This window comes from Dermacentor andersoni, chromosome 8, assembly GCF_023375885.2.
Source record: "Dermacentor andersoni chromosome 8, qqDerAnde1_hic_scaffold, whole genome shotgun sequence".
NCBI lineage: Eukaryota > Metazoa > Arthropoda > Arachnida > Ixodida > Ixodidae > Dermacentor > Dermacentor andersoni.
The window spans coordinates 133,496,825-133,523,313 of record NC_092821.1 but is presented as its reverse complement, the minus strand read 5'-3'; the positions used below and the strand labels follow the sequence as shown (position 1 = coordinate 133,523,313).

The following is a 26,489-nucleotide window of genomic DNA, read 5'->3' as shown; positions in this document are numbered from 1 at the left end:
GATCGGCTTTAACCTTTCTGTTTTTTTTTTCCACGCAGGCGATGAATCGGCTGCTTGACACTCAGAGGGCGCGGGGCAACTTTTCAATCACGGCGCTGGCTATGCCGCAACCGGAGCTGGAATGGAGTTTGGCTTTTGCCGCGGATTTCACGTCAGTTTGAAACACGCTTTAGCCCAGTCATGGTTGCATAACGTGCGCTTGGTCAATCGCCGGGACTAACACCTCCAGTGTTAGGAGTTAAAATCAAATCGTTGATGAAGACACATGGACTTTTCTTTGTTGGGTGGCTTTTTGTGGCAAGTTAACCCGATTTTAGCGGTGATGGACTGCAAGAAATGAAACTGTGATAACCATCGCTATCAAACTTTCGTGTCAACATTTCGCTTCCCACCGTCTGGCTAGAATGAATACACAGTTTTCAACTATGAGTTGCCTCATCGTTGGTGTATTTTGGCTTCGATGTCATGTGGTACAAAATGCCATGGGACAAACCACCAACTTTAATGGTGCGCTAACGCGTATCCAGCCGCTGTAATGTTTTCAAGTGCCGTGTAATGAGCCCACCTTGAATGTTGGGGATGTGCGATTAATACGAATTTCGAATACGGATTCGAATAATCATTGTTATTCGATTTTTATTTGATTCCAGAATTCACTGTTTCAAGTAACACTTCCTGGAGACTTCGGAGAGAACTACAAATTGCAAATTATGGTCTTTTATGAGTTATTGCGCTTCAGTGAAGCTGTGATTGCTGCGCATAGAGCAGTCAACTTCTTGCTCGATATCTTTCAATCAGGATGCCTCATCTGCAGGCCTCTTGTAAAAAAGAAATAGTTTTCTCAATTTAGACAAAGCAAAACACTATGCGGACAATCTCATTGCATTTGAATTGCTTTAGGGAGATCGGCGGCGACGTAGCAGCGGGATTTGCCATTTTTAACTAGCACACCACTACACGCATCTGGTGCCTTGGTGCCGTTGTGTTTCATTAATGTCATCGCGATGGTGCTCCAGGTACGAACATCTGTCAATTGTTTGGCATTTACAAGCTCTTCACTTGATTAGAGGTCCGGTTATAAACGGTAGTACGTGCTTGAAATCACGCATCTGAGCCCTCAGTTTCTCTTTGTTACCAAACGAGAACCAAAACCTCTTTAATTTTATATTGCTCGGAAGTGAGAAAATGTTCGGTGTACCATTCTACATTAAGAAGCCGTTATTCTTGAATGTCGGCATTCTGTGCGAATTGGAAATTTCGCTATTCAAACAGCTCAAGGGGATAGAAAATAAGGTATTTCGAGCAGGCAATTTCCAAATTGAAAAGCACTTCGCGCTACTTGGGTTCTTCTCTCGACTCGCATTCGAGGATGCATCTTGGACTAAGTTATCTTCCTTATTGTTTGTTTTCGTCCGTGGTCGCGAAACAGGAACCTCGGTTTCACCCCGTACCTGATCATCGCGTTCGGTCACTACCGGTTCGGCGACAACACGGTCCCGCACTGCGTCGTCATGCCCCCAACGCGTCACCCAGACGACACTCCTCCGGATGACATCGACCCGGACTACAACTTCGACCTGGTTGGCACACGTTTCACTCTACACACGCTTATGCGCGACGCCCAACTGCCTCGCAAACAAGGGCGTCAGTTAGCTTATGCACACAAACACAGCTTATGCACTCAAAAAAAAGTTATGCAAGTGTCTCCAATGTGACGCGGCCGTTATCCTCTACGTTTTCCAATGTTCCGAAATAACTCTGCGTTAAAATTTTATATTTAATGTAAACGATGGTCATCTTAAGCGCAATGGGTTGCAACATTTGAACTCTTCTGGCCCAATTAAGAGCGCTACAAATATTCCTTCAATCCTCTTTCTTCTTTTTTTTTTTCATGCGTTACATGAGCTTATCCCGGTGTGCCAGGGGAACTAAACGAGGCACCTTGTTTATGTTTAACGAAAGTAAGGATCAGGTTGTGAGTGGTGTTTTGTAAATGCTAAAAAAAAAAAAAAATCTGCGGGTTATTTGCAGCTCTTGCAAAACATTGCCTGCGCAACCACTCCGGAGCCTTAGGTTTGTGCCTTACGAGCGGAGCAGAATTTAGCACGTTGTCCACAATTTCCACCGAGGTAACATTTAAAGAACATCGGGGGTGACCCAAAGGGGATTCTCTGCACGAAATAAGAGCGCTTGTGATCCAAATGCAGCTTCTGCAACAAAAAAAAGAAAAAAAAATCTGACTCGAGCGTTCGAAAGTGTCATAAACGTCTGAAGACACCCGGAAATTGTTAATATCCTCAGCTTCCTCGACTACACCCGGGGGGGGGGGGGGGGGGGGGTGACAGAAGACTTATAGCTACGCCACTGCTTATAACGTAATCCAAACTTCTTTTTTTTTTTTTTTCAGTCCCAGAATTCAATTATTCCAACATATGCGTACAAAGACGTGTACATTATAAACGTAACTTTAAAGAATATGTATATGCGCATGATAATTCGTCTTCTTTGCAGTCGACCGCCGTGTTCAGCCTTCGCGAGCCCTTAGCCGTGGGCGCGAACACTAGAGGGCTTGTGTCAGTGACCATGAAGGGGCGTTGGACAGAGCCTCTGCTCCCGGATTTAGTCGACTTCTTTAAGCGCTGTTCATCTGACCCCAACATCGAGTCGTTCGGCAGCTACACTGAGGTAAGCGACCGTAACGTATAGGGTCCCAAATTTTTTGTTGGCGTGCTCGAACATTTAAGCGCGAGACAAACGGTCCGATTCGGTGTCCAATACGGCGTCCGACGCGCCAAAACGCTAGCCGGAATCGAGGTGTTTTGCCGGTTTTGCCGTGCCCAAGCGGCGGATCGGACGTCCGGCGTGCGACATGCCGGGCAGATTTTCATCGTCCGACGCGTCCGACTACCGCACCGTCGTCTGGCCGCAGCCAATGACAGCGCGGCTGGCATGTGACGTTCTCTGACGTTCCCTCCACGGCGGCGGCACTGGCTGGCCGGTTTCTCGCAGTCTTGTTCTTTTTTCCCTTGCCTGCTGCAGTTTGTTTCCGACATGAAATAGTTACCAGTTTAGTAAAATGATCTCGAACGTGTGCCTGTTATGCAAAGCAGCGCCTAGTACAGTAACACCAAGCTACTCGCGGGATCGGGAGCCGCGACGCGAGGGCATTTCGCAGGCAGACAGCGCACACCGACCGTTTTAGCGAGGCTGCTAACTTCGCTTGCACGTTTGCCCTTCGCAACGACTGCGTCGAGTAAACCAGTTGAATTTAATTACGGGCGACCTAAGTGTACAGTGTCAATTCTTTTGGCAAAAATAAGCGCTCTTCGACGAGCTCGGGTTTGATCGTAAGCGCCGTCGGCCGCGGCCTCCGCCTAGCCAGGCCTGCCGGCCCTGTCGCTGGCTGTTAGCGAAGTCGTCAGTGGACAACGCACCGTCGTGAAGTGTTCTGTCACGCGCAGAGGCATAATTTTATTGACACTGTTCGCGTAAAGCGAAGCAGTGTTGTGCAGAGTTGTTTGTATTGCGTTTCTAGACGTCGATATGAAGTCAAGCTGGGGGTGGCTGTATCTGGGCGGAGCTTACGCGCCGCTCGATCTTTCGGATGCACGCACCGTGTGCCCCGAATCGTCGTATGCCGCATGCCGGAGCATTCAGGGCCGCACGTCGGGCCGGACGCCAAATCGTGCCGCGTGTCTCCTGCTTTATAGGAAGCGCTCCACACTCCGATGTTAACGACTTTGTGTTCCGGACACCGGACCCCGGACGACACCGGACATTTAGGAGGGAGGTGTCCCTACACCTCCTGAACCGTTTAGGTGACGTGGCCTTGGATGGACAGGAGGATTTCGGGGCGTTGGCGGAGTTGTAGATTAGGAAAGCACCAGGGGTGCAGCTTTATAACGAAAGCAAAAGGGACGCAAGATAGATGAAGATAATTGTTGGGTACAAGATAAGTCCCAAAAGGTGCGAATTCATTTTAGAGCATGCTTTGGAGGTTCGATGAACTATGGTTGCGTAATCGATGCTTGAAACTAAATGCCCGTCTCTAAATGGTGGCAGCCAGTCAGCGAGAAAGCCTTTCTTAATGGTCGCCTAAAATGTAACTTTCGGTCGGGGATGACTGAGATTTCCCTCTAGATATACATGTAAAGCGAATAACTTTTTTGACTAGACAATATCTCTTGACTAATCTGAATCAAATTTGTTTGAAAATGGAAAGCCGCACTATATCGACTGCAGGAAGCAGAACTTTGACTTGGGACTGGAAAATGTTTCACGAAAGTAGCCCAAATTGTTTAAGTTTAAAGAAGGATTAACCATGAAGTTTACAAATCTATAAATCATCACACAAAGACACATAACAAAGTTCTGTAATATGCATCTGTTACGACATCTAAAGCGGATAAGTTCTGTTCGCAAGTTTAGGTTACGGGAAAGCTGACAATGCTTACGAAGGTTTGCGAAATTCTCACCCACAGATTAGCGGTGTACTTGAAAGCGGTCCAAAATACATCACTTTTCTCCTGTTAGATATATAATATAGCTGCAGCTTGCAGAGTTGTGATTTCATTGTTTATTACATAGTTACAGTATTAAAAACTCGCCTGTTTAAGTTCTCATTTTTAATGTTCTAATTTTCAACAGTTTTGTATATCACTCTTGACGCCTAAAATAAAAACAATATGGGCTGTGCAGGCGGCAAACTTGAACATTTCTATTTAATTGTAACAGACCTCGTCAAATTCGGGGCAGTGGTTGCCTAAAAAGAACGGTGCTCGCGTTGCTTCCTATTTAGATAGGACCTTCGGAGGTAACGCGTTCTCCTTCAATATCGTTCGTACTTACGGGGGGGGGGGGGGGGGGGGGGGCGGGTACATACCTCAAAGTTGGGACACACCAAACACGACAGCAGCTGTCACTCTCGCGTCTGCCACTGTCTCCGGGGTGTTTACCCATCACGTGGTGATGCAGTGACCGACCCGGATGCATACCACCCTAAAGATTTGCTTTCGCGCTTTGCTTTCTCAGGTGTGTCCCGGCGGTTCTTCTGGCGCCGGGGCTCGGTTAAATTATTCGGAAAAGCACTACGCCGTTATTACCTACATCGAGAGCATGAATCGCACCTTCGTCTACGACAACGAGAAGGCATTTGCCGCCAAGGTGAACAAGAAACGTTTCTTCTCTAGAAACCTCTGACGCGCCTAGCTGCACCGCTTCATACAGGCAGCAACCACTATAAACACTTATTGATTATTAGCGGCAATCGGTAGTGGGCCTCTTCGAATATCCATCGCTGGCACTCAACAAGCCAACAAACACTGACACCAAGAACAACATAAGGGAAATTACTTGTGTTTAATAAACGAGGTAACGAAACAATAAATTAATGGAAACGAAAGTGAATGAAAAAACAACTTGCCGCAGGTGGGGAACGATCCCACAATCTTCGCATTTCGCGTGCGATGCTCTACCAATCGAGTTACCGCGGCGCCGTTTCCCCGTCCACTTTCTCGGTTATCTATGTTTCCTATTAGAAACCCGGGTGTGTTAGCCAGCGCCACCACACGTACGAAACGCGAAGGTTGTGGGATCGTTGTGGGATCCGCTTTCATTTCCATTAATTGATCGTTTCTTTATTTCGTTAATTAAACACAAGTAATTTTCCCTATGTGGTCCTTGGTGTCAGTGTTTGTGTGCTTCTTATGACATGACTATATATATATATATATACAGCCACCCGCCCCTACAGCACCTCCACCAAAATGTTGCAGAAAGAAAGCAGGCCCACGAGTGTAAAATCTTGTATATTTACAACTGGTGTATATTGCGTTCAGGCAACGGCCAGTCTTCGTCTTCCTCTAGTTCAAGTCACCGTCTTATTTCCCGTCATCGTAACAATATGTATCATGTGTGTGTGTTTAACTACCTACCCTCGCTACAGTTTCCCATTGGCTAGGGCTGGTGTTGCGCTGCTGGGATCGAGGTGGCGGGTGCGATCTCGGCAGTATTTCGATGAAAAGCGAAATGCAAAATGATATAACGCTCCTGTACTCCGATTTGGGTGCCCGTTGAGAAAATCCTAGTGTTCCAAATTATTTCAAAATCCCCCTACAATACGGTGTGCCTCGTTATCGGATCGCGGTTGCGGACACGTAAGACCCCGAAATTTAGTTTCGCTTTTAATGAGCAGGTATACGCTGCGTAATACCCCTTTAGTGAACTGCAATTCATTCTTCCGTCACTTTTTTTTTCGTGCGCAGTTGTGCCACGCGAAAGGCATAGACCCCGACGTGACGTTCGGCATCGCCGTCTACGACATAGACTACGACGACTATGCTAATGCGTGTACGTCCCTCAACAGATACAACCGCAACAGCCGATTGAAGGCGGTGAAGAGGGTGGTGGAGTCCTTCCGGAGGCAGAATGCGGTTTTTAAAGAGGATGTCTGCGTAAGAAGCGCGGCGCCCTAAGAGCGCCGCCTGCTGCCCTGGTCCTCGACGCAGGGCCGGGTTCTCGTGGAATGCGGTGAAATATAGTACAGTTCTGGTCGCGCGTCCTGCATTTTCCAGAGCAGCCGTTGATGAAGCTGCCCGCCTAACTGACCGTGAGTAACGCGGTCAGTTAGGCAGACCACCCTGTTTTCTTCCTGTTGTACCATTGTACGTATGTAGTAATCGCGCGCAATAAACAATCGGTTGTTAGAAGCGCTGATGTCTTCGTTTCCTTCTGTCGTCTTGCGTGTTCTTTTGCGCTTTACCTCGAATTATGCGCTACCAACTAGCCCGCCAGTCTCTTCTTTCGTCCATACACGCATCGTACTTGATCGTCCGTCTCAACTTCCTGCTTGACACAGGGCGCGCATAGTTCGGACTCGTGGATACGTGTTTGTGAACCTGCTCCACGTAGAGCGAGCGAGTCTACCTTTGTCGCACGGATGCCACTGGAAGCACGCCGCCACCGCAAGCACTAAATGTGAACAAGTCATCACTTGGCACTCTTTTGCAGCGCCCCCTATAGTGGATGCCAAAGGGGGCATGGAGGAAACCAAAACTGGAACCTGGTGGTTCCAGTTTCAGCAAGTTCAGCTTTATTCTTCCCTCTGCTGATCATTGGGTGCCCTTGAGATCCTGCGCTGTGACCGCCTTATGATAGTTCCAGGCGATTTTCTGAGGCCCCCGCTTGTTGGCGTTAGTTTTACGTTAGCGTCAGCAAGGCGTTTGTGCTGACGACGATGCGAATGTGGAGCCCGCAACAGCGACCACACCTGCCCCCAACTGCAAGGAAGCCAGTACGACGCATCGCCAAACACTTGTGTACGGCACAGGAGCTGGTGTGGAGAACACACCACACCTTCGCCAGAAAGACACGTACCGAGCTACGAGGAGGGTACACGACCGGCGGGTGGTCTATACTAAACAAAAGGTGCGCTAAAGAACACGTAGACGAGAAAGAGAAACGACAAACGCGCGCGCTATTCGCAACTATTTGGAAATAAACCGTTAGTTGCGACTAGCGCCCGCGTTTCTCGTTTCTCTTTCTCGTCTACGTCTTTTTCGCGCACCTTTTGGTTAAGATGGAACCACACCAGCTTGCCCAAACGGTGAGTTCTGACGGGCGGTCTAAAGGACCGATGCACAGCCCTGGAGTCCCGCCTGACGTTTTCCAGAAAAAAGTCCACGCTTTTACACTGGTTGCAGATCCTGCTCCTTGCACCACGCCTTCCCCTTCCGACACACTTTTGTTTCCTATTACCCATTTCTCGTACAGAGATAGCCGATATCCTAATTGACGTTAAGAGAAAGAAATGGAGCTGGGCAGGTCACGCAACGCGTAGGTTAGATAGCCGGCGCACCATTAGGGTTACAGGATGGGGCCCAAGAGAAGGGAAGCGCAGTCGAGGAGGGCAGAAGACTAGATGGGCTGATGAAATTACGAAATTCGCGAGCGCTAGTTGGAATCGGTTGGCGCAGCACAGGGGTAATTGCAGATCGCAGGGAGAGGCCTTCGTCCTGCAGGGACCATAATATACACTGATGGTGACCATTACTCGTACTAGGCGCAAACGGCCATCCAATAAATATTTCGCGTGCGGCGAAATTCGCAGCGAGCATAGCGAGGGAGCTATATTAGGGATATTCGTGTTATATGTGAAAGGCGTGCAGCTACACAAAGCATGGCCCCCAAGGAGCAGATACATGGCGGCGGTGGGCTTCGCATTTATTTCTTGCAACGGCGCCGTTGTTTGCGGTTGAACTAGAAGCAGGTTGACATATACACCTGCCTGGACATGACTCTCCTCGTAGTAATGAATGCGTTAAACGCTGTCGACGGAGATCTGTCCGGCCAGGCACCAAGGGAAGAGCTGTCCAACCCAGATGGCGCCACCGACAGAACCCGTATGCATTACCGCGATGCTCCAGTACTGCAGACAGTGCCGCTACATTCCCCTCACCCCAACTCTTCCTTCGCTTAACCCTTGCTGGTCCAAGGATTCCTGAAGGACTTGTAACGTACCGCAAACAAACGAACATGAAGTCAAAACTAATCTTAGCAATCTCATCGTCAGAAACTCTAACTACATAACTCGCCAAATTTGTTTCGCTGATAAACGTGGTTCTTCTTGATATTTCGCGGCGCTTCAAGAAGTTACACCGCTGCGCGATATCTGGCGGGGCATGCTGCCTCAGGCATATCACTTGCCTTGGGGGTGAGGGAGAGGGGGAGGGCAAATGTACAGCATTAAGATAACAAAATTTAAAAAATTAACCAACTATATACGTTGCCTCGAACGCATTGATATGTCGACAGAGTTCTACTTGGAAACTTAAATACCCAAGAAAGTGGATGGGGAAACGGCGCCGCGGTAGCTCAATGGGTAAAGCATCGCCCGCGAAATGCGAAGGTTGTGGGATCCTTGCCCAGCTGCGGCAAGTTGTTTTTTCATCCACTTTCATACCCATTAATTTATCGTTTCTTTATTTCGTTTATTAAACGCAAGTAATTTCCCCTGTGTTGTCCTTGGTGTCAGTGTTTGTTGGCTTCTTTTGATATGACTAATAAAAATCGGGCCCCTCGGCTAACCCCCTTTCTTATCATTCTATACATATATATATATATATATATATATATATATATATATATATATATATATATATATATATACATATATACATACAGTACGGTGTCATGGCATAGGAATTACACGGATGTGCAGTGTATTTATAACATTTTCACCTCAATGATTCTGCACACATTTCATACATATCAGCGGTAATAGGCGCACCTATGAAGTCCCGAGTCCCGTAACTTTTGCCGGCGGGCACAGCAGGTAAGAGAAAGAGGTCACGCGCGATATACCCGGGGCCACGAGTACCAACATGACATTTCCGGCTTGTCATTTTTTTTTTCGGTAAACAAAGGTCAGAACATTTTAAATTGTACAAAAAAGAAAAATACTGGCGACCGTAAAAATAGCCCCCCCCCCCCCCTCCCAGAAGAAAAACTACTATAACCCTAGTTTCTATAACTATAACTATAACCCTTGGATGTTCCTTGAGAAATGAGAATACTTAAGCTAGCAGCTCCTTTCCGGATAAGGGAGCAGCAATTATTTATTGACATTTCGATATCTGATCGAAGAGGTGATGGAGGACCAATGCTGGTCCAACTATAGGTGTACTAGTCCAGTGACAGGCAGTCGTCCATCGCCGATGGGTCGTTGAATTTCTCCTCGAAGAAGTCCACCAAGTCTTTCAAGGTGCAGATCCTCGAGAACTCCCCGAAATAGTTCGTCGACGAACAAATGCCGAGGAAGTCATCGTAGTCGACGTCGAACGCAGCGATGCCAAAGGTAACTGACAAGTATTGCGCCTTCAGCCTGCATAGCTGCAGCAAATGTTCAATGACAATGAATATTCAATTTACTTTTTTTAATGTATTTAGATGTTTGTATAATATGCCCATGAAGTGCGAGCACATCTGCTTTGGCACACTTAGTTATACCCCTTATATTTTATATTGTCTTCCCGGACTGTGTCAAAAGTTAGCGCGCGGAACGGTTCATGAGACACAGAACGTTCAAGCAAAAACAGCCACAAGAAATACATTAGGCACTCTGTAGTAGTATGCTATGCAGGACACCATGCCATCACAGCAGCCCGCGATTTTCAGGTGGCATGTCATGTTCAGCAGTGATTGAGATGACTCGCAACAAATGATCGAGGATCTTATCCAAAAGGCTTTAAGAGCAGTCCATGAAGACGTAATATTCAATAGCCTTGTGAGCGACCGAGAATTCTTGATTGCAGTCAGGCCCTAGAATATCTTCATGACTGCTTTTATTTGGGGCGATTAGTTACAGGGAACTCTTATCATGAAGACAAAATGCCCAGTAGAAAACAATGGTTGGAATGCATTCGGCAGGCATTACAAACAATGACCGGCAGCTTCCCGCTAACCTTGAAAATAAATGTGTTCTATCATTGCATTCTACCGGTGCTAACATATGGGACAGAAACTTGGAGTTTAAAAAATCACGATAAAACGTTAAACACCGCGCGACGATCTATACAACGAAAAATGATGGGCCTAACGTTAAGAGACAGGAAGTCAGCGCAGTGGATTAGGGAACAAATGGGGGTGGCCGATATTCTAGTTGACAGTTAAGTGGTGGAAATCGAGCACGTGCTGGTGGGCGAGTATGTTATGCATGATTACAAAGAAGGCGCCAAATAAAACAACAGACGAAGGAAGGAGACACGAGACACGCGTCTCTGTGTCTGTGGCTCTGTGTGTCTGTCGTGTCTCGTGTCTCCTTCCTTCGTCTGTTGTTTTATTTGGCGCCTTCTTTGTAATCGTGGAAACTGAGTTGGGCATGACATGTAATGCGCAGTGCAGATAAAAGATGGTATGTTAAAATTATAGAATAGGTGCCAAGCGATGAACGCCCAGTGGGGAATGACCGGAAACAAGTTGGTGTCGTGAACTTTGCAGGCATAAAATGGTTTCAGCTAACACAAGGCTGGGGCGATTGGAGATCCTGGGAGACGATCGTTGTACTGTGAACCGAAATAAGCTGACGATATTGATGATGATGGCGATGAGGATGATTTTCATTAAATAATGGGAGTTTTTCTGGCCTAATCGCTTCATACGTGCAGGATAAGAAGCATGCACCACGGAAGAGACAAAGGTCTCCCTCCCTACCCTCCCTCAGAGCCTTGCGCGCGACGGAAGACGGCGAGCTTCCTCCCCGCCTTTCTCCCTCTTCTTGAACCTTCAATAAGTTTATATGAGATGTACATAGTTCCACGATGACGAAGACGATGCGTGACGCTTGTCTAGAGAAGAGTGTGGACGAGTTGCACCACAGTAGTACGACACTTTGTTTAAATATACTTCGGGTTTCATACTCCTTATGTCACTGTGGAACATCTGAGGGTTCGGTCAAGAATTAGGCCTGTTATAAGTACGCGCAGCACGTATGTCTGGTGCATATCATGTTTTCGTACACATTACAAACTACAAATGATACAGCACAATCGACGTTCAATCCTAAATAAGTAAAACCCAACACAGTACACGTCTAATCATCAATTGCGATCACTTCTTGTGAAAATGCTGTGATAGTCATTTGACGTATGTCGCTTATATTCGTGTCTGTGCTTCAGTGTTTCATGTAATTCTCGTTTTATTCGATTTCTTATTGTTGATTCCACTGTTAGCAGCACATTTGCATTACTGTATCGGCTTCTGTTTGCACTTGCTTCTTCCTTAGTTGCGCTGCCTGCTTTGTCGTGGTTACCTGTCTGTGCCTTTGTCAAACTGTCTATTCAGATTTTAGCCCAGGTAGATTCAGCAGGTGCTATCTGGTGAATAAAATGAATGAATGAGTAAAAAATAGGCACTCACTTAGTGGCGCATATCCAGTTGCACATATGTAACCAGTGCCGAATTTGTCTTATGGGGCAACTTGTATACTATGTCTACAGTAATGGAGGTTGTCTGGTAGGCCAGACAGCAGGCAGCAGTAAGTTGTCTGTTCGGGAACATACCCAGTGGCCAGAGTTGTGTATTGAGACACATGCCGAGCACAATGTGGCGTGTGGCCGAAGTTTGCACGAAAGCGCTTAAGTACGGACGGACATGCCGAAAAAGTATCATTTTAGTTGGTAAAACAATCAAATTAATAACTGCTCGGGAACCTAGAGTTTGAAAACTAAACAGCAAGAATTAGTCTGAGGTGTTCTTGTATGTATCTTGGTCATACATCAGTCACATTTCTGATTGATAATTACGTTTCTGGAGCGATTCAATATTTCAAAATTACCATGCTCATTCTGTTATGCAGCGCCGGTTGGACGACCACCGAAAAGAGGGTGTCAGGCATTTTTGCTTGCGTCATGGCGTCATGTGCCGCATTCAAAGGTGTAGGCATATACTGCTCAGCAAACCACTTTCTCGAGAAGAGCGAGTTTAGATTTCAACTGTTTCAATTAACTCTAAGCTACTATCGCCAGTCAAACTGGGAAGCAGCGTTGCTGTCCTACCTTTTCTAGAAGCGTCCACTCGTTGTCGAAAGAGAACATCTGCCCATTCGATAGGCTGCGAAACAGTGATCCATAAACTGTTGAGTTGTAGTAGAAATCGTGGTCGAAGTCCGGATCATCGCACACCTGATGAGAGGAGTGTGGAAAAGAATAGTTACATACCGCGTTCGGGCACCTGCAAAAAATATGGCTTTGTGCAAGCGGTAAAGAAACAAGTGTCATGCTAGCACCCTGCAGCTTTCTTGCGTTGAATTACGGCAGCTAGGACGTTCTCTAAAAGCAGAGACCTGCTTTATCGGAGACCTGTTGTCTTGTTGAGGATGTTGTGTCCTTTACACGTCACTAAGACAAATGAGGGGGATGGGCCGAACTCGATGTGCTAATGAGTAGGCACAGCGTGGGCAAAAAGAACAAAACAAGTATTCAAAAAAGGAATTAGAATTGCGCAAACGACAAATAAGGAAATTTTCAGAGAGCTAAATTTACACGCACATACACTCAAACGCACGTACATATCCCCCCCCCCCCACACACATAAGCACACACAACCAAATAGTACACCATGGTGGACATCATAAAGGACACTTCAAAGGGACGTGGAATGTCTGTGATCTCGAAGAATAAAACGGCGAGTTTGTTTATCTGCGTAATCATTGTACAATATTGTTTGTACTATGCTGTCATACGGTCGAAAAGCACAGAAGTACACAGAATGCAATTGGGATAGTGCGAAAATACAACGGAAAACAGTGAAGTTTGAACATTAAGGACACAGTGTAGGGTAATCATGACTGCAGTACAAATAACATCACGCGAAGCCTTCATCAAAGTACAGCATAGCTTGAGGAAAGAGTTCAAGAGGCGCAAGGGGAAAACGCTGCTTCAGTATGGCAATGTGACTCAGCTAGGAAAGGATGGGGTGGCAGAAATATTTGGTAAATAGTTTACATGCCCAACTACAGCAGAGAAATAGCAAATCCGCTTATAAACTTTCTTCTTTTCCTTCGTCACTCTGCTTCCCGCATAGAAGAAAGAAAGAAGAACACGTAGGAAAGCAACACCTGCGTAGGTGTTGCATCAGAAAGCACGTGCTTTCGAAGCCACGCATTCCAATTACGGTGCCACTGCTGCGGTGCGTAAGAGAGAAGCTCAATATCACCATTACCGTATTACCAGCTAAATGCTTGCACCAGTGGCTAAGAAACGTTCATAATGTTGGTCCGACTCATCGCGTGCTTGTCGCTACGACGCCTGGCTGTGCTATAAGCCCAAAGACATTGGCTTGAATGTGACGAGCAACATGCAAGCGTCCAATGAAGAACTCACATCCGCGTAGCTTCCGAAGGATTCAGCCCCCGGGTCGTGCTCGCACAGGGAGAGGAAGTTTGGCGGTTGCCCGGCTTTGAGGACCGTCCATCGGCCCTTCATGGTGACCGAAAGCGCCCACGATGTGTTCACACCTCGTGCAGTCAGTCTGCTGATGGTATCTGCCGCCGTGCGCTGCGTGGGGTGATACGCTCTACATCAGATAACTTGACTATCAATTCTTACCAGAACTATTACGTACTGCCCGTGGTAGATGACACCATTCAACTCCGGGATCGGCGCTGGATCATCGAACAATCTGACAAATGGGAAGCCACGTTTGCACAAAGAACGTTGTCTTCGTCAGAGCCAGTTGTGTCCATAAACGAAAACGGGTCTTCTCGAAAGTCTGGCTTAAGCTTAAAACATCCCTTGTTCCACAACATTACATCACTTGAAATCTCCTCCTTCCGGTGAAGCGCTGCTTTGTTTGCAATTCTACTCTTTGTTATGCTCATGCCAAGTATTTCTGACATGGAACATTATCTACCCTGCTAATTTCAGCATATACGCGACAATCGTATTCTTTTTTTTTTCAATAAATAAAAGAAGACCCTTCACTGCTATAGACTTAGTTGATTAATTTATTGACTCATGATTGATCGGATAACACTGCGGATTGGGAGACGACATAGAGGCATCTTCTATGTGCTCAACGCCTTGTGAACTCACCGGTTCGAATCACTCATTCGCAATTCATAACCCAATATGACTAATTTTATAGACAATTAGTGAAGCGTTGTTAATTTGTCAGTTATCAGGTTTTTGTACATGCTTTGTTCGCCTCTTCGAGTAATCCAGCTCAAGAACTGCAATTAAGTCCCGGCCCAAACGCCATGTTCGTCTCATTAAGGCCAATATCGGAAATCAGTATTAGCCCGGCCTTCCAGCAAGAGATGTGAGTAGGAAAGCTTCATGTGAAGAAAGTTGCTCAATTGCCTGCACCTAGAACAATGCTAGAAGGGTACCTATTTCTGCGTCCAGATAGCGCAGCCTTCGCAAATAACAAAAAAAGCTTGTCTTGGCTATGTAATCGAACTCTATTACAGCTTACAGCGAGCCGTAAAATAATCCGATCTATATCCACGATGCTAGCAGACGGCTGTTTAGGATAACCACTCTATCATAATAATATATGTTCGTAACTGCCGTTCTCATGAAAGAGAAGGAAAAGGAGAGAGTTATGACAACATGAGTTACTAGTTGTAATCGGCCGCCAAACGACACAAGACTGTTGACTTTTTGAAGGGCACACGAAGGGTAAATGTGCAATCACGAGCAAACGCTTGCTGTTCACAGCTTTGTCTGTCATCGTATGCACGTACAAGGCGTATGTAAAAAAACTTCGGCAATTACAAAAGAAAACGTCGCACTTTTCGCGCCTAACAGCATTCATATCACTCAATTTTCATTCCTCTACCATAAACACATAAGTGTTGTGCCACCATGTTGTCCCAAAGGTGGTCATCATAGGCACTTTCATAATAATGAGGTATGAATTCATAGCTTCGGTGGCATCATAGCTTGGATTGTAATAATTACGCAAAGCATTATAGCAACGTCCAAACTGCTACCTTCCTAGAGCCCTCTATAATTGCAAGAAACTCGGTGTCACATTTTCTAGCGTTTTGCTTTGGAACAACTAATCTTTTGGTCTTAAATCGTTCCGATGTCACTCAATTTACTGAGAACACTGCACGAATAGACGTTTAAAGAATTCGATAAGCTTATTGTTGAATATGTATTCCAAGCTTGCCCCTAACATCCTTATAGAGATTTCATGTCGCTTTATGAGTTCCGATAATGTTATGTGCGCAACACTGATTGCCACAAAGTCGGTGCACACGTAAAGATTTCATACGAGCTCCGCCGACGAGCCCATAATAAAGTTTCTTTATGTGCTTCCGCGCTCCAAAACGTACGCTCTTAAAATGGTTGCACCCTTTGGGGTATACACATATTTGCCTCACAACAATAATCGTCATCTGCCTTGCTTGGGTTTCCTTTCTTTAAAACTCGGCCCTCGTTACTTTCCTGTTGAGAATGCTGTGTCACACGTATAACGCGCAAGCCGTTCGTGACTAGGAAGTACCGGGCTCGCAGCGTTAAAGAAAAGAAATGCGGGCAAGACAGATGAAGATTATCGTTTGGGTACAAAATACAACCCAAAGGGCGTAAACTTTTTTTAGAGTGTAATTCACGATATACGCCGGTATTGAAAGAAGTTGCCCTGCGCCTTGGTGATATGGAAACGCACAAACGTAATTGACTGGCGCATACATAAATTTTTTTGAGTTGGGAAGCGGTGCATTTGACAATGCATTTCTTGGGTTGCCACCAACTTTACATTACCACTTAATCCTAAGTGTTTTTTGCTAGGACGTCCAGCCCGTTCTTTTATTGGCGTCGCCTTCCAGCGATTGTCTATTAATATTGCATCTGTGAATAATGTATTGTACTGAACGAAATGACTATTTCTCACCAGATCTTCTTTGTAGCCGCGACTGGTACCGAGTGCTGGAGGCCTCGTCAGCACCGTTGGCGGCATGACGTGGCAGTACTGCAACGTGTTGTCACCCTGGCCGTAGTGGCTCAGGATGACGACAACGTCCGGCGTGAAGATCTTCCTGCTCGCGCATGCGGGGACGCTTATGAATATGAACGGAAGAGACGTGGGAAACCACGTGGATGTCACAGCAGCACTCATTGGTTGTTAAGTCGGCCTCCGAGTACGTGACTCGCGAATTCGTTCGTTCTGGTACCCGACAAAGCAGTAGAGCGACTATGAGAAAGGTCATGGAAAAACATTTGGAGGACGCTTAAGCTTCGCCTTAAAGAGTGGAACGCAATAGCATTAAAGTACCCCTGACGGCTACTCACGCTTCCCGGCAACTGCAGCTTATGTAACCGTAGAGTTTTCCGGGAAACAGTGGCAGCGAACGCTATGACCGAAGGCGAGATTTCTGGTAGAAACGCGGCCCCTTGCGTGGGCCGATCGCGGACGTAGTGCACAGCGGCGCCAAGAAAATTACATCGCTTTCAGATTTATGTTATTGTTTTGAACTTTTAATATTTGTGCATTAGACGATTTACCATAAAAGGCATGCGCTGTCAGTGTTTTGTTTCGTGACATTTGTTTGAGGGCTGTCATTCTCAAAATGATGAGAAATAACTTTGTCGAGAACGTAACATAAGGTATGAGCAACTTCAGTGATATAATGGTGTGGTAATACAACCCGCATATACCGCAGGTCAAATATCAAGCCTTGGCATATACATACACCTAAATATACAAGGAAATTTTCGCTAATGAACAACTCTGACAACGCCGCCACCGACACAGGATTTTCTTCGTCCCGGAACCCTTAACGCTGTCGCGTTAAAATAACGGGTTGAGGGGGCGAGGCAATCATTTCATCCAGCTGGGGTACTTTCACATGTACACCCAAAATTGTGGTACAAAGGCGTTTTAACGTTCTGTAGCCATCAGGACGAAGCCGCCACGACTGGGAGTCACACCCGCGATACCGTGGTCAGCAGGAGAACTACAAAACCGCTTCACCACCGTGATATATTTTCCCAGCGCATGCTCAGGTTGCTGCAAACAAATGTATAAGAAAATAGTTTCGGTTGCTTCTTAAAAAATTAATGGGTTTTCACGACTAACAAATTATAACTATTGTTACAATGCTGACATTCTCAAAACTGCCAACTGCTAACTTGCGTCAACTGCTTTTTCTACGGATTTCGCACCAGCTTTACCAACGTTCTTGTAGAATAAGAAGATGAGGAATTCCTGACAAAGGAAACCGCTTGAAGTGTCAGCGCATGTTATACTCCGTAGGAACACTATTCGCACTCTTAATCAAGAAGGTTAATTTCTCATAACATTTTAAAGAAACCAGTGAGTTAGAGTTAATCAGTAGCACCGACTGCGTGCTCAATCACGTCGCTAAAGACCCCTAGAATAATTTCTTGGAGGTTTAGCTGCATACTATCATTACCTCGAACATAGTTAAACGCGATCACAAATTTCCATAGGCTCGCGTCTTAGGTATTTCACGTCGGGGCCCAGTTGTCACGATACTTACGAAAATTTTTCGAAGTAGATGTTTTCCAAGCTTGTGTCCGCAGCTGGCCCGGCAAAAACAATGTGGCAGCTTTTGCCCTGAGATCTCTGGCTTATTGAGAAGTCGTGTAGCATCTGTGATGAAAATGAAGACGCGACATGTTAGCCATCCCCAATCGGCGAAATTAACTAAATGTGAGCGTCATTCTCTCTAAAACAATGACTCTTTATAGGCACACCGTTATGGGAGCCTCCAAAATAATTACGACAATCTGGGGTTCGTTAAGGTTCACCTGAATATAAAAAACAACCACCACAAAATACGAAGAATACTGGATTCAAAGCATAAATTCCAGTTAAGCTTTCAACCGGAATGCAGAGATATGCACGACTGGAATATAAACAACATATTGTACATACTGCAAGCTTTTAGGCGAAGTAAAATTGCTTGAAAAATATAAACTAAAAACAACGCGTTGTTGGTACAGCGCTATACGAAAATGGTAGGCCTTGTATATTATACATATTATCACGATATAAGTCGTACAATAGATAAGTGCTACAATATTTGGCAGACATTATGATTGTATGCGTTTTATGCTGGTCTGTTGGAGAATAAAAAAAGATATTGTTGACAAGGACATGCGCACCTTGAGGCTTTCTAACATTTCTTCCAAGGAAGTTTCGTCGAGACCATTTGTCGGAGTGTCCAGGATGCCAAAGTCGCAAATATTTCGGTCCCAGAAGTACTGCAGCATGAGCGGCGTGGCTTCACCATTCGCGGAGAGTTGTAACTTCAGCTCGTGCCTGTACCTACATGATGTCAAGGTTTGTCGTAAAGTTCAAAACACCATTGAAACTCCGCATGTTCACCCTTGTCTAACACTTTGGTGAACAAAAGAGTTATAGCTCTATTTCTCTGCATTTTGTGCATTCTGAACACTTCTCCAACATTCGTGGCAATGTCGTTGCTTCGAGCCAGGGCGCCCACAACTGTGTCACTATGGAATTTTAGTTTGTCCGTACAAACTACTACTTTTCATGTAATACTAGGTTACCACAGACGTGACAACGTTAGTGGCGACACCATGTGGCGCCTTGTCCAACCACGACGCGTTAGAAACGTTTTTGTTTGGCATAGGTGTTCCCGTCGAAAGGAAATAATAAAGGTAACATGTCACGCCAGTGCCTAAGTATATGTTCTAATGTTAACTTCATCCGCCCCCATGAAGTGTAAGGGAGAGTGAGCTACGCGTCCATACGTAAAACCGCGTGCTAAGGAAAGAAGTTGCTGCCTTGACGAAGACGAGTGTACCTTTGTTAAAGCAGTGGTTCAAGGCAACATACCTGATTCGAAAACTACGCATCACTAATTCGGCTGTAGTTTGTCGCGGTTAGCTCAGTCGGTAGAGCGCGAGACCTTTCGTTTCAGAGTGGTGGGTTCGGGCACCACGTTGGGTGCCACTGCTGCGGATTTGGCCTTGCGGCTACCTGCTCTTGATTCAAGTAGGACGGAAATCAGTCACGTGTACACGCAAAAAAGGAAGATTCATTAAAACTTCCATAACAAAACAAATGAGTGCAACGCTGTCGCTAACAAGCATAACAGCTGGCCGCCATCTCAAGCCACCGTCACCAATCTCACGCTACCCGGAGGTGCACAAGCCACTTAATACTGGTACATCGTTGTGGGCACCGCGTGAGAATGGTGCAGCACGCCCTAAGACGGGGACGCTGCAGCATTCCCTACAAGTTGGACACTGCAACATTGCATCTTCTCCAAGTCTTCTGTAGTTAAACTCTGGGCCACACGATGACGTAACCAACGCGGCTGCTCACGTCAACGCATCCAGTCAACCAGTATTCAGTAAATACCACAACACCCATGGAAGGGCTTCTTAAACTCCCTTTCGACATTGAACAGTTTGCCTGCAGTCTACTGTTAACGAATTATTGTGACCCCTATTTTACTAGCCAACGGCGTCCGTGAGCACTGACTCCAGTCAGCTGGTGCACCACTACTCTCAGTTATGAAATAGGATTGTGCTAGCCACACCTTTGCGGGTGCTGTATAGACGAAACTCGTTCTATAATCTCATTAGGCACAGCATGGAAGGCACACAGCGTGGTGAGCCCAAATGTTTGGTGGGATAGCTAGGTAGTATGTAGAAGGAAAGAAAACTGGTCTGACAATGCAAAGAATGACATAGGCATTAATACACTTTGCAATAATGCACGCCGTTACAATGTTTTATTGATAGCATGTCAGCGTCGACCGCAAGGCATGTCTGCTGCCTTGTAACGGCAAGGGGCACTCCTGAAGGGAAAAAAGCAATAAAATACATAAAAGTGGAAATCCTCTCGCATGCTTGCACATACTGTCGTCGATCCCGCCGCGCCTCGCAGTTGCAAGGTCACTGACCCACCGTGGGGTCGATGCTCGCACGCTATTACTTAAAGAACTGCAAGGGCACACTTCAGTTAATGATGGGGCAGGTGGTGTATTGTTGAAAAGAACTGAAAGAAGGCAATGCCCTCAGCGAAAATACAAGGCAGGATGATTCCTTTATTTTACATTTATCCATCTTTTATTCCTACATCTTGGTTCATGCTGCGGTACAGGTGTTTCGCGTAACATAACCACGCAATGTTGGCCATGCACAAAGCTAAACACGAAAAGCGCACAAGTGAAATGCAAAATATTGCCATAGTATACCATAGATATGGTTCAACACAGACAAAAAGAAAAACTTTAACGCTGACAATCTCGAATAAACAATGCTAAAAGATAGGAAAATCTCCCGAGTGACTCGACCAAGTAAAGGATGAAGATATGCCTGTGTCGAAAATAGTGCGGTATTCTGAAAGTAATCCAGCTGCGCAGTGTTGTAACATTCCGCTGCGTTCCAACAACGCAGAAGTTTACATAAATATCGAGGCATCGGGTGATGAGAAGAGATGTAACAATGAATGGCGCTAGAGCAAACACTTCTTTAACGACTTGTATTCGTCAGGGCTCGGAGAACAAGTGCCCCTGCCGAAACGTTGGCTCTAGTCGAAGCTCCTTGTTCTACCGCTATTCATTAGATTCGCCATGTTGGCATTTTGAACCATTCAGCGAGGGCGTAGCAGCTTTGCAAGCCAATCAGAGATGACAAAATGGGCAGTTTATGAAATGGGAGCACTCGACGACGTTCAGAACCGCGATTACGGTCTGGTTTGAAAGACCAAGCACGCCTATCGGAAATCGTTTAAAATTATACAAAGTCAGAAGGATTTTAACACAGTTCGTACTTCAGTCGACTGAATTATTACCAACGGAAGAAAAGGTCTGCTCACTTGTGCGCGAAGCCGATGCCGAACTTGGTGTCGTGCATATTCGGACGTTCGCCCAAAAAGATGCTCAAGGCGGCCTCCACGTTGTTGGGTTCAAACTGCGCGGGGCCTCTCTTGTAGACAGAGTCGTAGAACATGTAATCGCACAATCCATCATCCGGGAACATGTCTGACGAGTTGAGCGTGGATCCAATCGTGCACAGCAGCCGCTGCCATTTGATTTCTGCGGATTTTTGTAACACTATCAGAATTCAGAATGAAACCTTGAGAGCAAGCTTTAGCTCCGGCGCGGCGGGGGGGGGGGGGGGGGGGGGGGGGGGAGAAATCCTTTTTCTCGGCAACCACTGCACCAAATGTGATGAGGTTCGTTGTACATATAGGAAAAAGAACTTAAAATCTAGTTATTGTTGGAAGCGGATTTATTTTATTTAAGCCATTGTTTCTGCTATATGAATTGACAAAAATAGCACATTTCCCGAAAACGAAACTATGAACTTTACACTTCTGCAACCCAGCAATGAAAAACGATATCGCAATTCTGTAAATTGCATCTAATAGCAAATCTAAAGCAAGCAATTTTAATGTATTATACGTGGTTCTCAAGTCCACCACTAATATCTGAGTAGCCCTTTCGGAAGACCTTCGTAAACATTGCAACAAATTCAGGTAAGTTACTATTTAATAAATAAAATTTGGCCCCTTTGGTCGTTCTGATGGATGCAGTTTACAGAACGCCGGTACCAGTCTTTGATGCAGAGGGAAGTATTTGTGAACTTCAGGCATCCATTCTTTTGACGCACACAATGATATCAATATCTTTGTAAACATTCCAAGCCCTAAATCAATATTACGCTTCCTACAGTCACTAGTGTTACACTTTTTCTCTCAAATACCGCAAATTCCGTTAAAATCTGCCCAGAGGTTATCTCAGAAAAGCATTTCTGCGTTTCACATGTCTTTGAATAGGCGGCGTCGAAGTTGGGGCCGAGCTAAAGCTTCCTCTTAAATATGCGCTACGGTGGCTCATTTGGTATTGTGTTAATATAGCGTCATAACTAAAATTAACACGTGGTCATGCAACATAGTTTAGTAAGAACAGCCGAAGTGGGGGGAAGTATTACGTAACATGTAACGCAGATAATAATTAGTATGGAAACTCGCCAGTATTTAATTTAGCGAAATTGATCGGAGATAAATATAGCATCAGTTAACACCACCCAGTCGAAACGGTGACTCCAGAATAAGGAATGGAGTCACTTTTGGTGCTGTCGCTTTTGGTGATGTGATGTCTTCACTTTCTGCCAACGTTATTGTTAAACTGTCTATCCTGTAGAAAAGCAGTCCAATAAGAGTTTTCGTCCATATGCCGTATACTAGAAGTGAGGCTTCACGTTTCAATTCCCTAAGGCACAACAACTATAAAGGAGTCATTAGCCTAAAGCGATGCAACACAGTCCTATCAGGCAGTTAATAATAAAATTATACATTTCCTATCTAGTTACGAACTACATATTAACTAAAATTTCAATTACGTCTCTCGCACAACACCGAATGTGAAAGGCATCACCGTAGCAAACAACTCAATTTCAGTTAACACTGTTTCTTAACAATAACAAACATATTCTAAACAACATTTATGAGCGTACTTTTTTCAGAGTACAGACACAGTGTTAAACAGTGCTTGCAGCTTAACGTAAACTATTAGATTTGTTGAGTGTAAGTTCTATTGCAAGGTGCTATATAATCTTTGTCTTTAGCATATATTTAACATGATCTCGTTAGATTATAAGGTGCTTCTATTGTAAAATGGCGTTGTTCCCGGCTGCCACGTGCTGAACGTGCTTGCAGGGGGCGGGGCCCTGTCAGGCACTTTTTATTTATTTATTTTATTTATTTAAGATACTTTCAGGGCCCGAAGGCATTACAGAAAGGAGTGGGTGAACATAACAAAACATTTGTGCTTCTGCTTTCTGCTTCTGCTTTCTGCTTCTGCTTCTACCTTCTGCTTTCTTTTTCTAAAGTGTACCCCCCCCCCCCTGTGTCGTTTAACTTTAAATAAAGTTCACTTCACCTTTGCAAGCTTATCAGAGGTTATACGCGCGGTCTACTTTCTGTGGCGATGAAGGAGAAGCTACGAACAAAAAGTGACATCGCTGCTGAAAAAAAAAAGAAAAGGTGCCACGTTTTCATCCGCGTTAATTCAGGCTGGGGAAGAGAAAACGCGAACACCTCATCCGCAACACGAAATTAGAACAGGTGAGCGTTAAAGTTATCTTCCGCGTTTTTCCGGTTTCGAGGTTGGCTAAATCCGAAACCTTCGCGGCGTAGAAGTTACTGCCGATTTTGTACATGTTCCAAGAACCCAAAAGCGTTGTCAGACAGCACAGAAATAGCTGGCTCCGTCATGCATGTGCAGAATCTCTTTCCTTATAGCTTTTCGTTCATTCCCACAGAATGCCAACCGGGAGTTCGAAGAAATTCATCAAGTGTATATCTTATTTCAATTACTAAAGGAAACAGAAGGCAATTTTAACTCATGGCGTACACCCTTAGAGGCTTGCTTTCACTCTTAATAAACTCACTCTTGAGCGGTACGCTTGACAATGTCGGGGGAGTGAATGTCTTTTCCATGATGGTCTCCTCTGCAGGAATAGCGGGTGCTGCGGTAGAATGTCTGGTGCTTCCTTCGACTCTCGAACTGGTCGCTGGTGCCGTGTTAATCCTGAATTCCGGCACGATCAGGCTAATGTCAGCACCGTCTCCCAGATTGTCTTCAGCAACTTCGTCATGCTGATGCGTCTCGGTTTTCTCGTCCTTAGAGCGGAAGCCTGAGAATCAATCACCGTTTTTTAGTCGATTCGTTTTCTAGACTGATCTTCAGGATGTGCCCACGAGAAGTCAGATAGGCGACATAAACTACGTAGATCTACTGGGACAAGAATGCTTCGCAATGAAACCGTATAAAGGTGGCGACTAGTACTTTACCTTTTAGCATATAAAGCACACAAAAAGCTAAATAAAACAAAAGTCGAAGAGTCACCCCAAATATAAAGCATCCACAGCCATAGCGAAGTGCTATATTATTACGCGAAGGAAGATTAAAGATACCTAAAGCAACCTTTGGGGACATGCCATAAGAAGATTGTTCTTGTGGGCGATTTTAATTGTACGTGTATTGAAAGCTCGGGATTAGTCAAGGTGACGCGTTGTTCTTGACAAAACCAGCGTCGTCCCTGCGCAGATTCTTAAGGAATTTTAATTAAGTATTGACTAGTGTTTTCAAGGCTTCCTCGAGGTGAAGTCCAAAATCTTTCAGGGAGCGAGTCAGGCTCGTATAGACCAAGTGTATTTGTCCGGTGACCTAACAGAGAAGGGCCGGTGTTTTTCAGTGATTGTGTTTTTTTTTTCTTTTCTGATCCCTGTGTTATCAAATGCACTGTTGAGCCAAAAAAAAACAAAATTACGTAGCTTCTGAAAATTAATGCGAAGCTAGTACAGGACGAGCGTTTCAGCGAATCTGTTTTCAACTACAAGAAAATGTTCACAGGGATGGCTCTATCAACAAAGGTGCCCAATGCAAATAGTGAGAAAGTGCCTTAAAATTCGAGATTTAGAAAGGTCGAGTGTGCTAAGCTTCGAGGAATCATAAAATTAAAGCGAGCTAAACACGTTAGTGTTAATATTGGCGGCACTTGAATACAATTGCCAGGAGCTAATCTAGACAATTTGCGCAACATAAAAATAAACTTGCACAATAGAAAAAATTGGGAGTGTTATCTGGGGCTCGAGTAAGTGAGAACGGAAGCCTTGACGCTGGAGTAGACGCCCACAAAGAGATTAGAGGTACTGGGACTCGCAAAAAAGCGTGCCCGCCGAAAACGGATTGAAGTCATAGAAACCGACATAATGGTTGTAACAGGTAACGACAGTCTCAGGCCTGCGTTTTACTGGCACTTTGAAACAACTTTTGCATTGAAGGCAGCCACTATGAATGTTTTAAACAACTGTTTCTTAGTCGCATTGTACAGGAACCAGCACCAGAATAGCAAGTAAGTAAAGCAATCGACGGTCTAAATCCTGGAATCTATCCGGAGGCGGGATTGTCTTTGTATCGCGTGGTGCAGAATATAGGCTTCAAAAATTATCTAAGACAACTACTAACCGCAGCTTTCCGTGAAGCTTATGAACTCAAAGTGTCAGATATACGACTATCGTCCAGTCGTTCTTACACCATACTGATAACAAAACAGAAGAAAGTGAAAAAACTTAGATAACATTACCCTACAGGCTCATAAGTTTGACGAATTGCGATCACAAAACATTTATGAAAGTGTTGGCACATCGTGTCCAGTCCGTTATTTGACTCGTTGGCCGCATCAAACTTGTGGTTTCGTAGGTCAATTTTCACTAACAAATCGTAAGATTAACGTTCTTTGACGTTGCAGTTCTACAGTTAGACCTTGAGAGAACTTTCGACTTTGGCTCACACGAAACGATGTTTTCAGGGCTCTAACATATTACTTTCAGCTGCGTAATAACTGGGGCGTGGCTATGGAGTTTCGGAATCGCTTTAGGAAAGTAATAATCTATGAGACATTGTGTGCTTTCATTAATATCAAGCGTTCCGTGTGTCAGGGCTACCCACTCAGCCCGCTGTTATTTGGTATTTACATAAAAACGATATCATCATCAGCAGCAGTAGCCTGGCTATACGCCCACTGCAGGGCAAAGGTCTCTCCCATACTTCTCCAACTACCTCGGTCATGTGCTAATTGTGGCCATGTTGTCCCTGCAAACTTCTTTATCTCATCCGCCCACCTAACTTTCTGCCGACCCCTGCTACGCTTCCCTTCTCTTGGAATCCAGTCCGTAACCTTTAATGAACATCGGTTATCTTCCCTCCCCATGACATGGCCTGCCCATGCCCATTTCTTTTTCTTGATTTCCACTAAGATGTCATTAACTCGCGTTTGTTCCCTCACTCAATCTCTTCTTTTCTTATCCCTTAAGGTCTTATCCCTTATCCTTTATCCTCGACCACTTTTATTGAAAGCAAACGTGTTCTGGATTTTTTTTTCCACTCAGTAGAAGTCAAGCAGCCCGCATGCGCTGACAATGTAGCCATACGATGCGAGTACAAGAACAATATTCCGAACACTGCAATCACA

At 45.2% G+C, this 26,489-nt stretch overlaps 3 protein-coding genes across 3 annotated transcripts; 1 reads left to right on the top strand and 2 right to left on the bottom strand.

Annotated features, from left to right (window-relative positions):
- The first annotated feature begins 2,340 nt into the window (after positions 1-2,340).
- Positions 2,341-6,676, top strand: LOC129383351 (uncharacterized). Its single transcript, XM_055067809.2, has 3 exons — positions 2,341-2,685; positions 5,032-5,163; positions 6,264-6,676. The coding sequence occupies exons 1-3, from the start codon at positions 2,584-2,586 to the stop codon at positions 6,471-6,473; spliced, it is 444 nt and encodes a 147-aa protein (XP_054923784.1). The 5' UTR covers positions 2,341-2,583; the 3' UTR covers positions 6,474-6,676.
- A 2,941-nt stretch (positions 6,677-9,617) lies between these two features.
- Positions 9,618-14,046, bottom strand: LOC129383352 (uncharacterized). Its single transcript, XM_055067810.2, has 3 exons — positions 13,878-14,046; positions 12,552-12,677; positions 9,618-9,888 (listed from the first exon to the last, which is right to left on the bottom strand). Exons 1-3 carry the CDS (start codon positions 13,977-13,979, stop codon positions 9,682-9,684), a joined length of 435 nt encoding a protein of 144 aa, XP_054923785.1. The 5' UTR covers positions 13,980-14,046; the 3' UTR covers positions 9,618-9,681.
- Positions 14,047-15,597: 1,551 nt separating this feature from the next.
- On the bottom strand, positions 15,598-21,538 carry LOC126526032 (uncharacterized). The gene is made up of 5 exons (XM_050174033.2): positions 21,325-21,538; positions 18,636-18,798; positions 18,008-18,120; positions 16,399-16,543; positions 15,598-15,609 (listed from the first exon to the last, which is right to left on the bottom strand). Exons 1-5 carry the CDS (start codon positions 21,486-21,488, stop codon positions 15,598-15,600), a joined length of 597 nt encoding a protein of 198 aa, XP_050029990.2. The 5' UTR covers positions 21,489-21,538.
- Between the last annotated feature and the right edge of the window lie 4,951 nt (positions 21,539-26,489).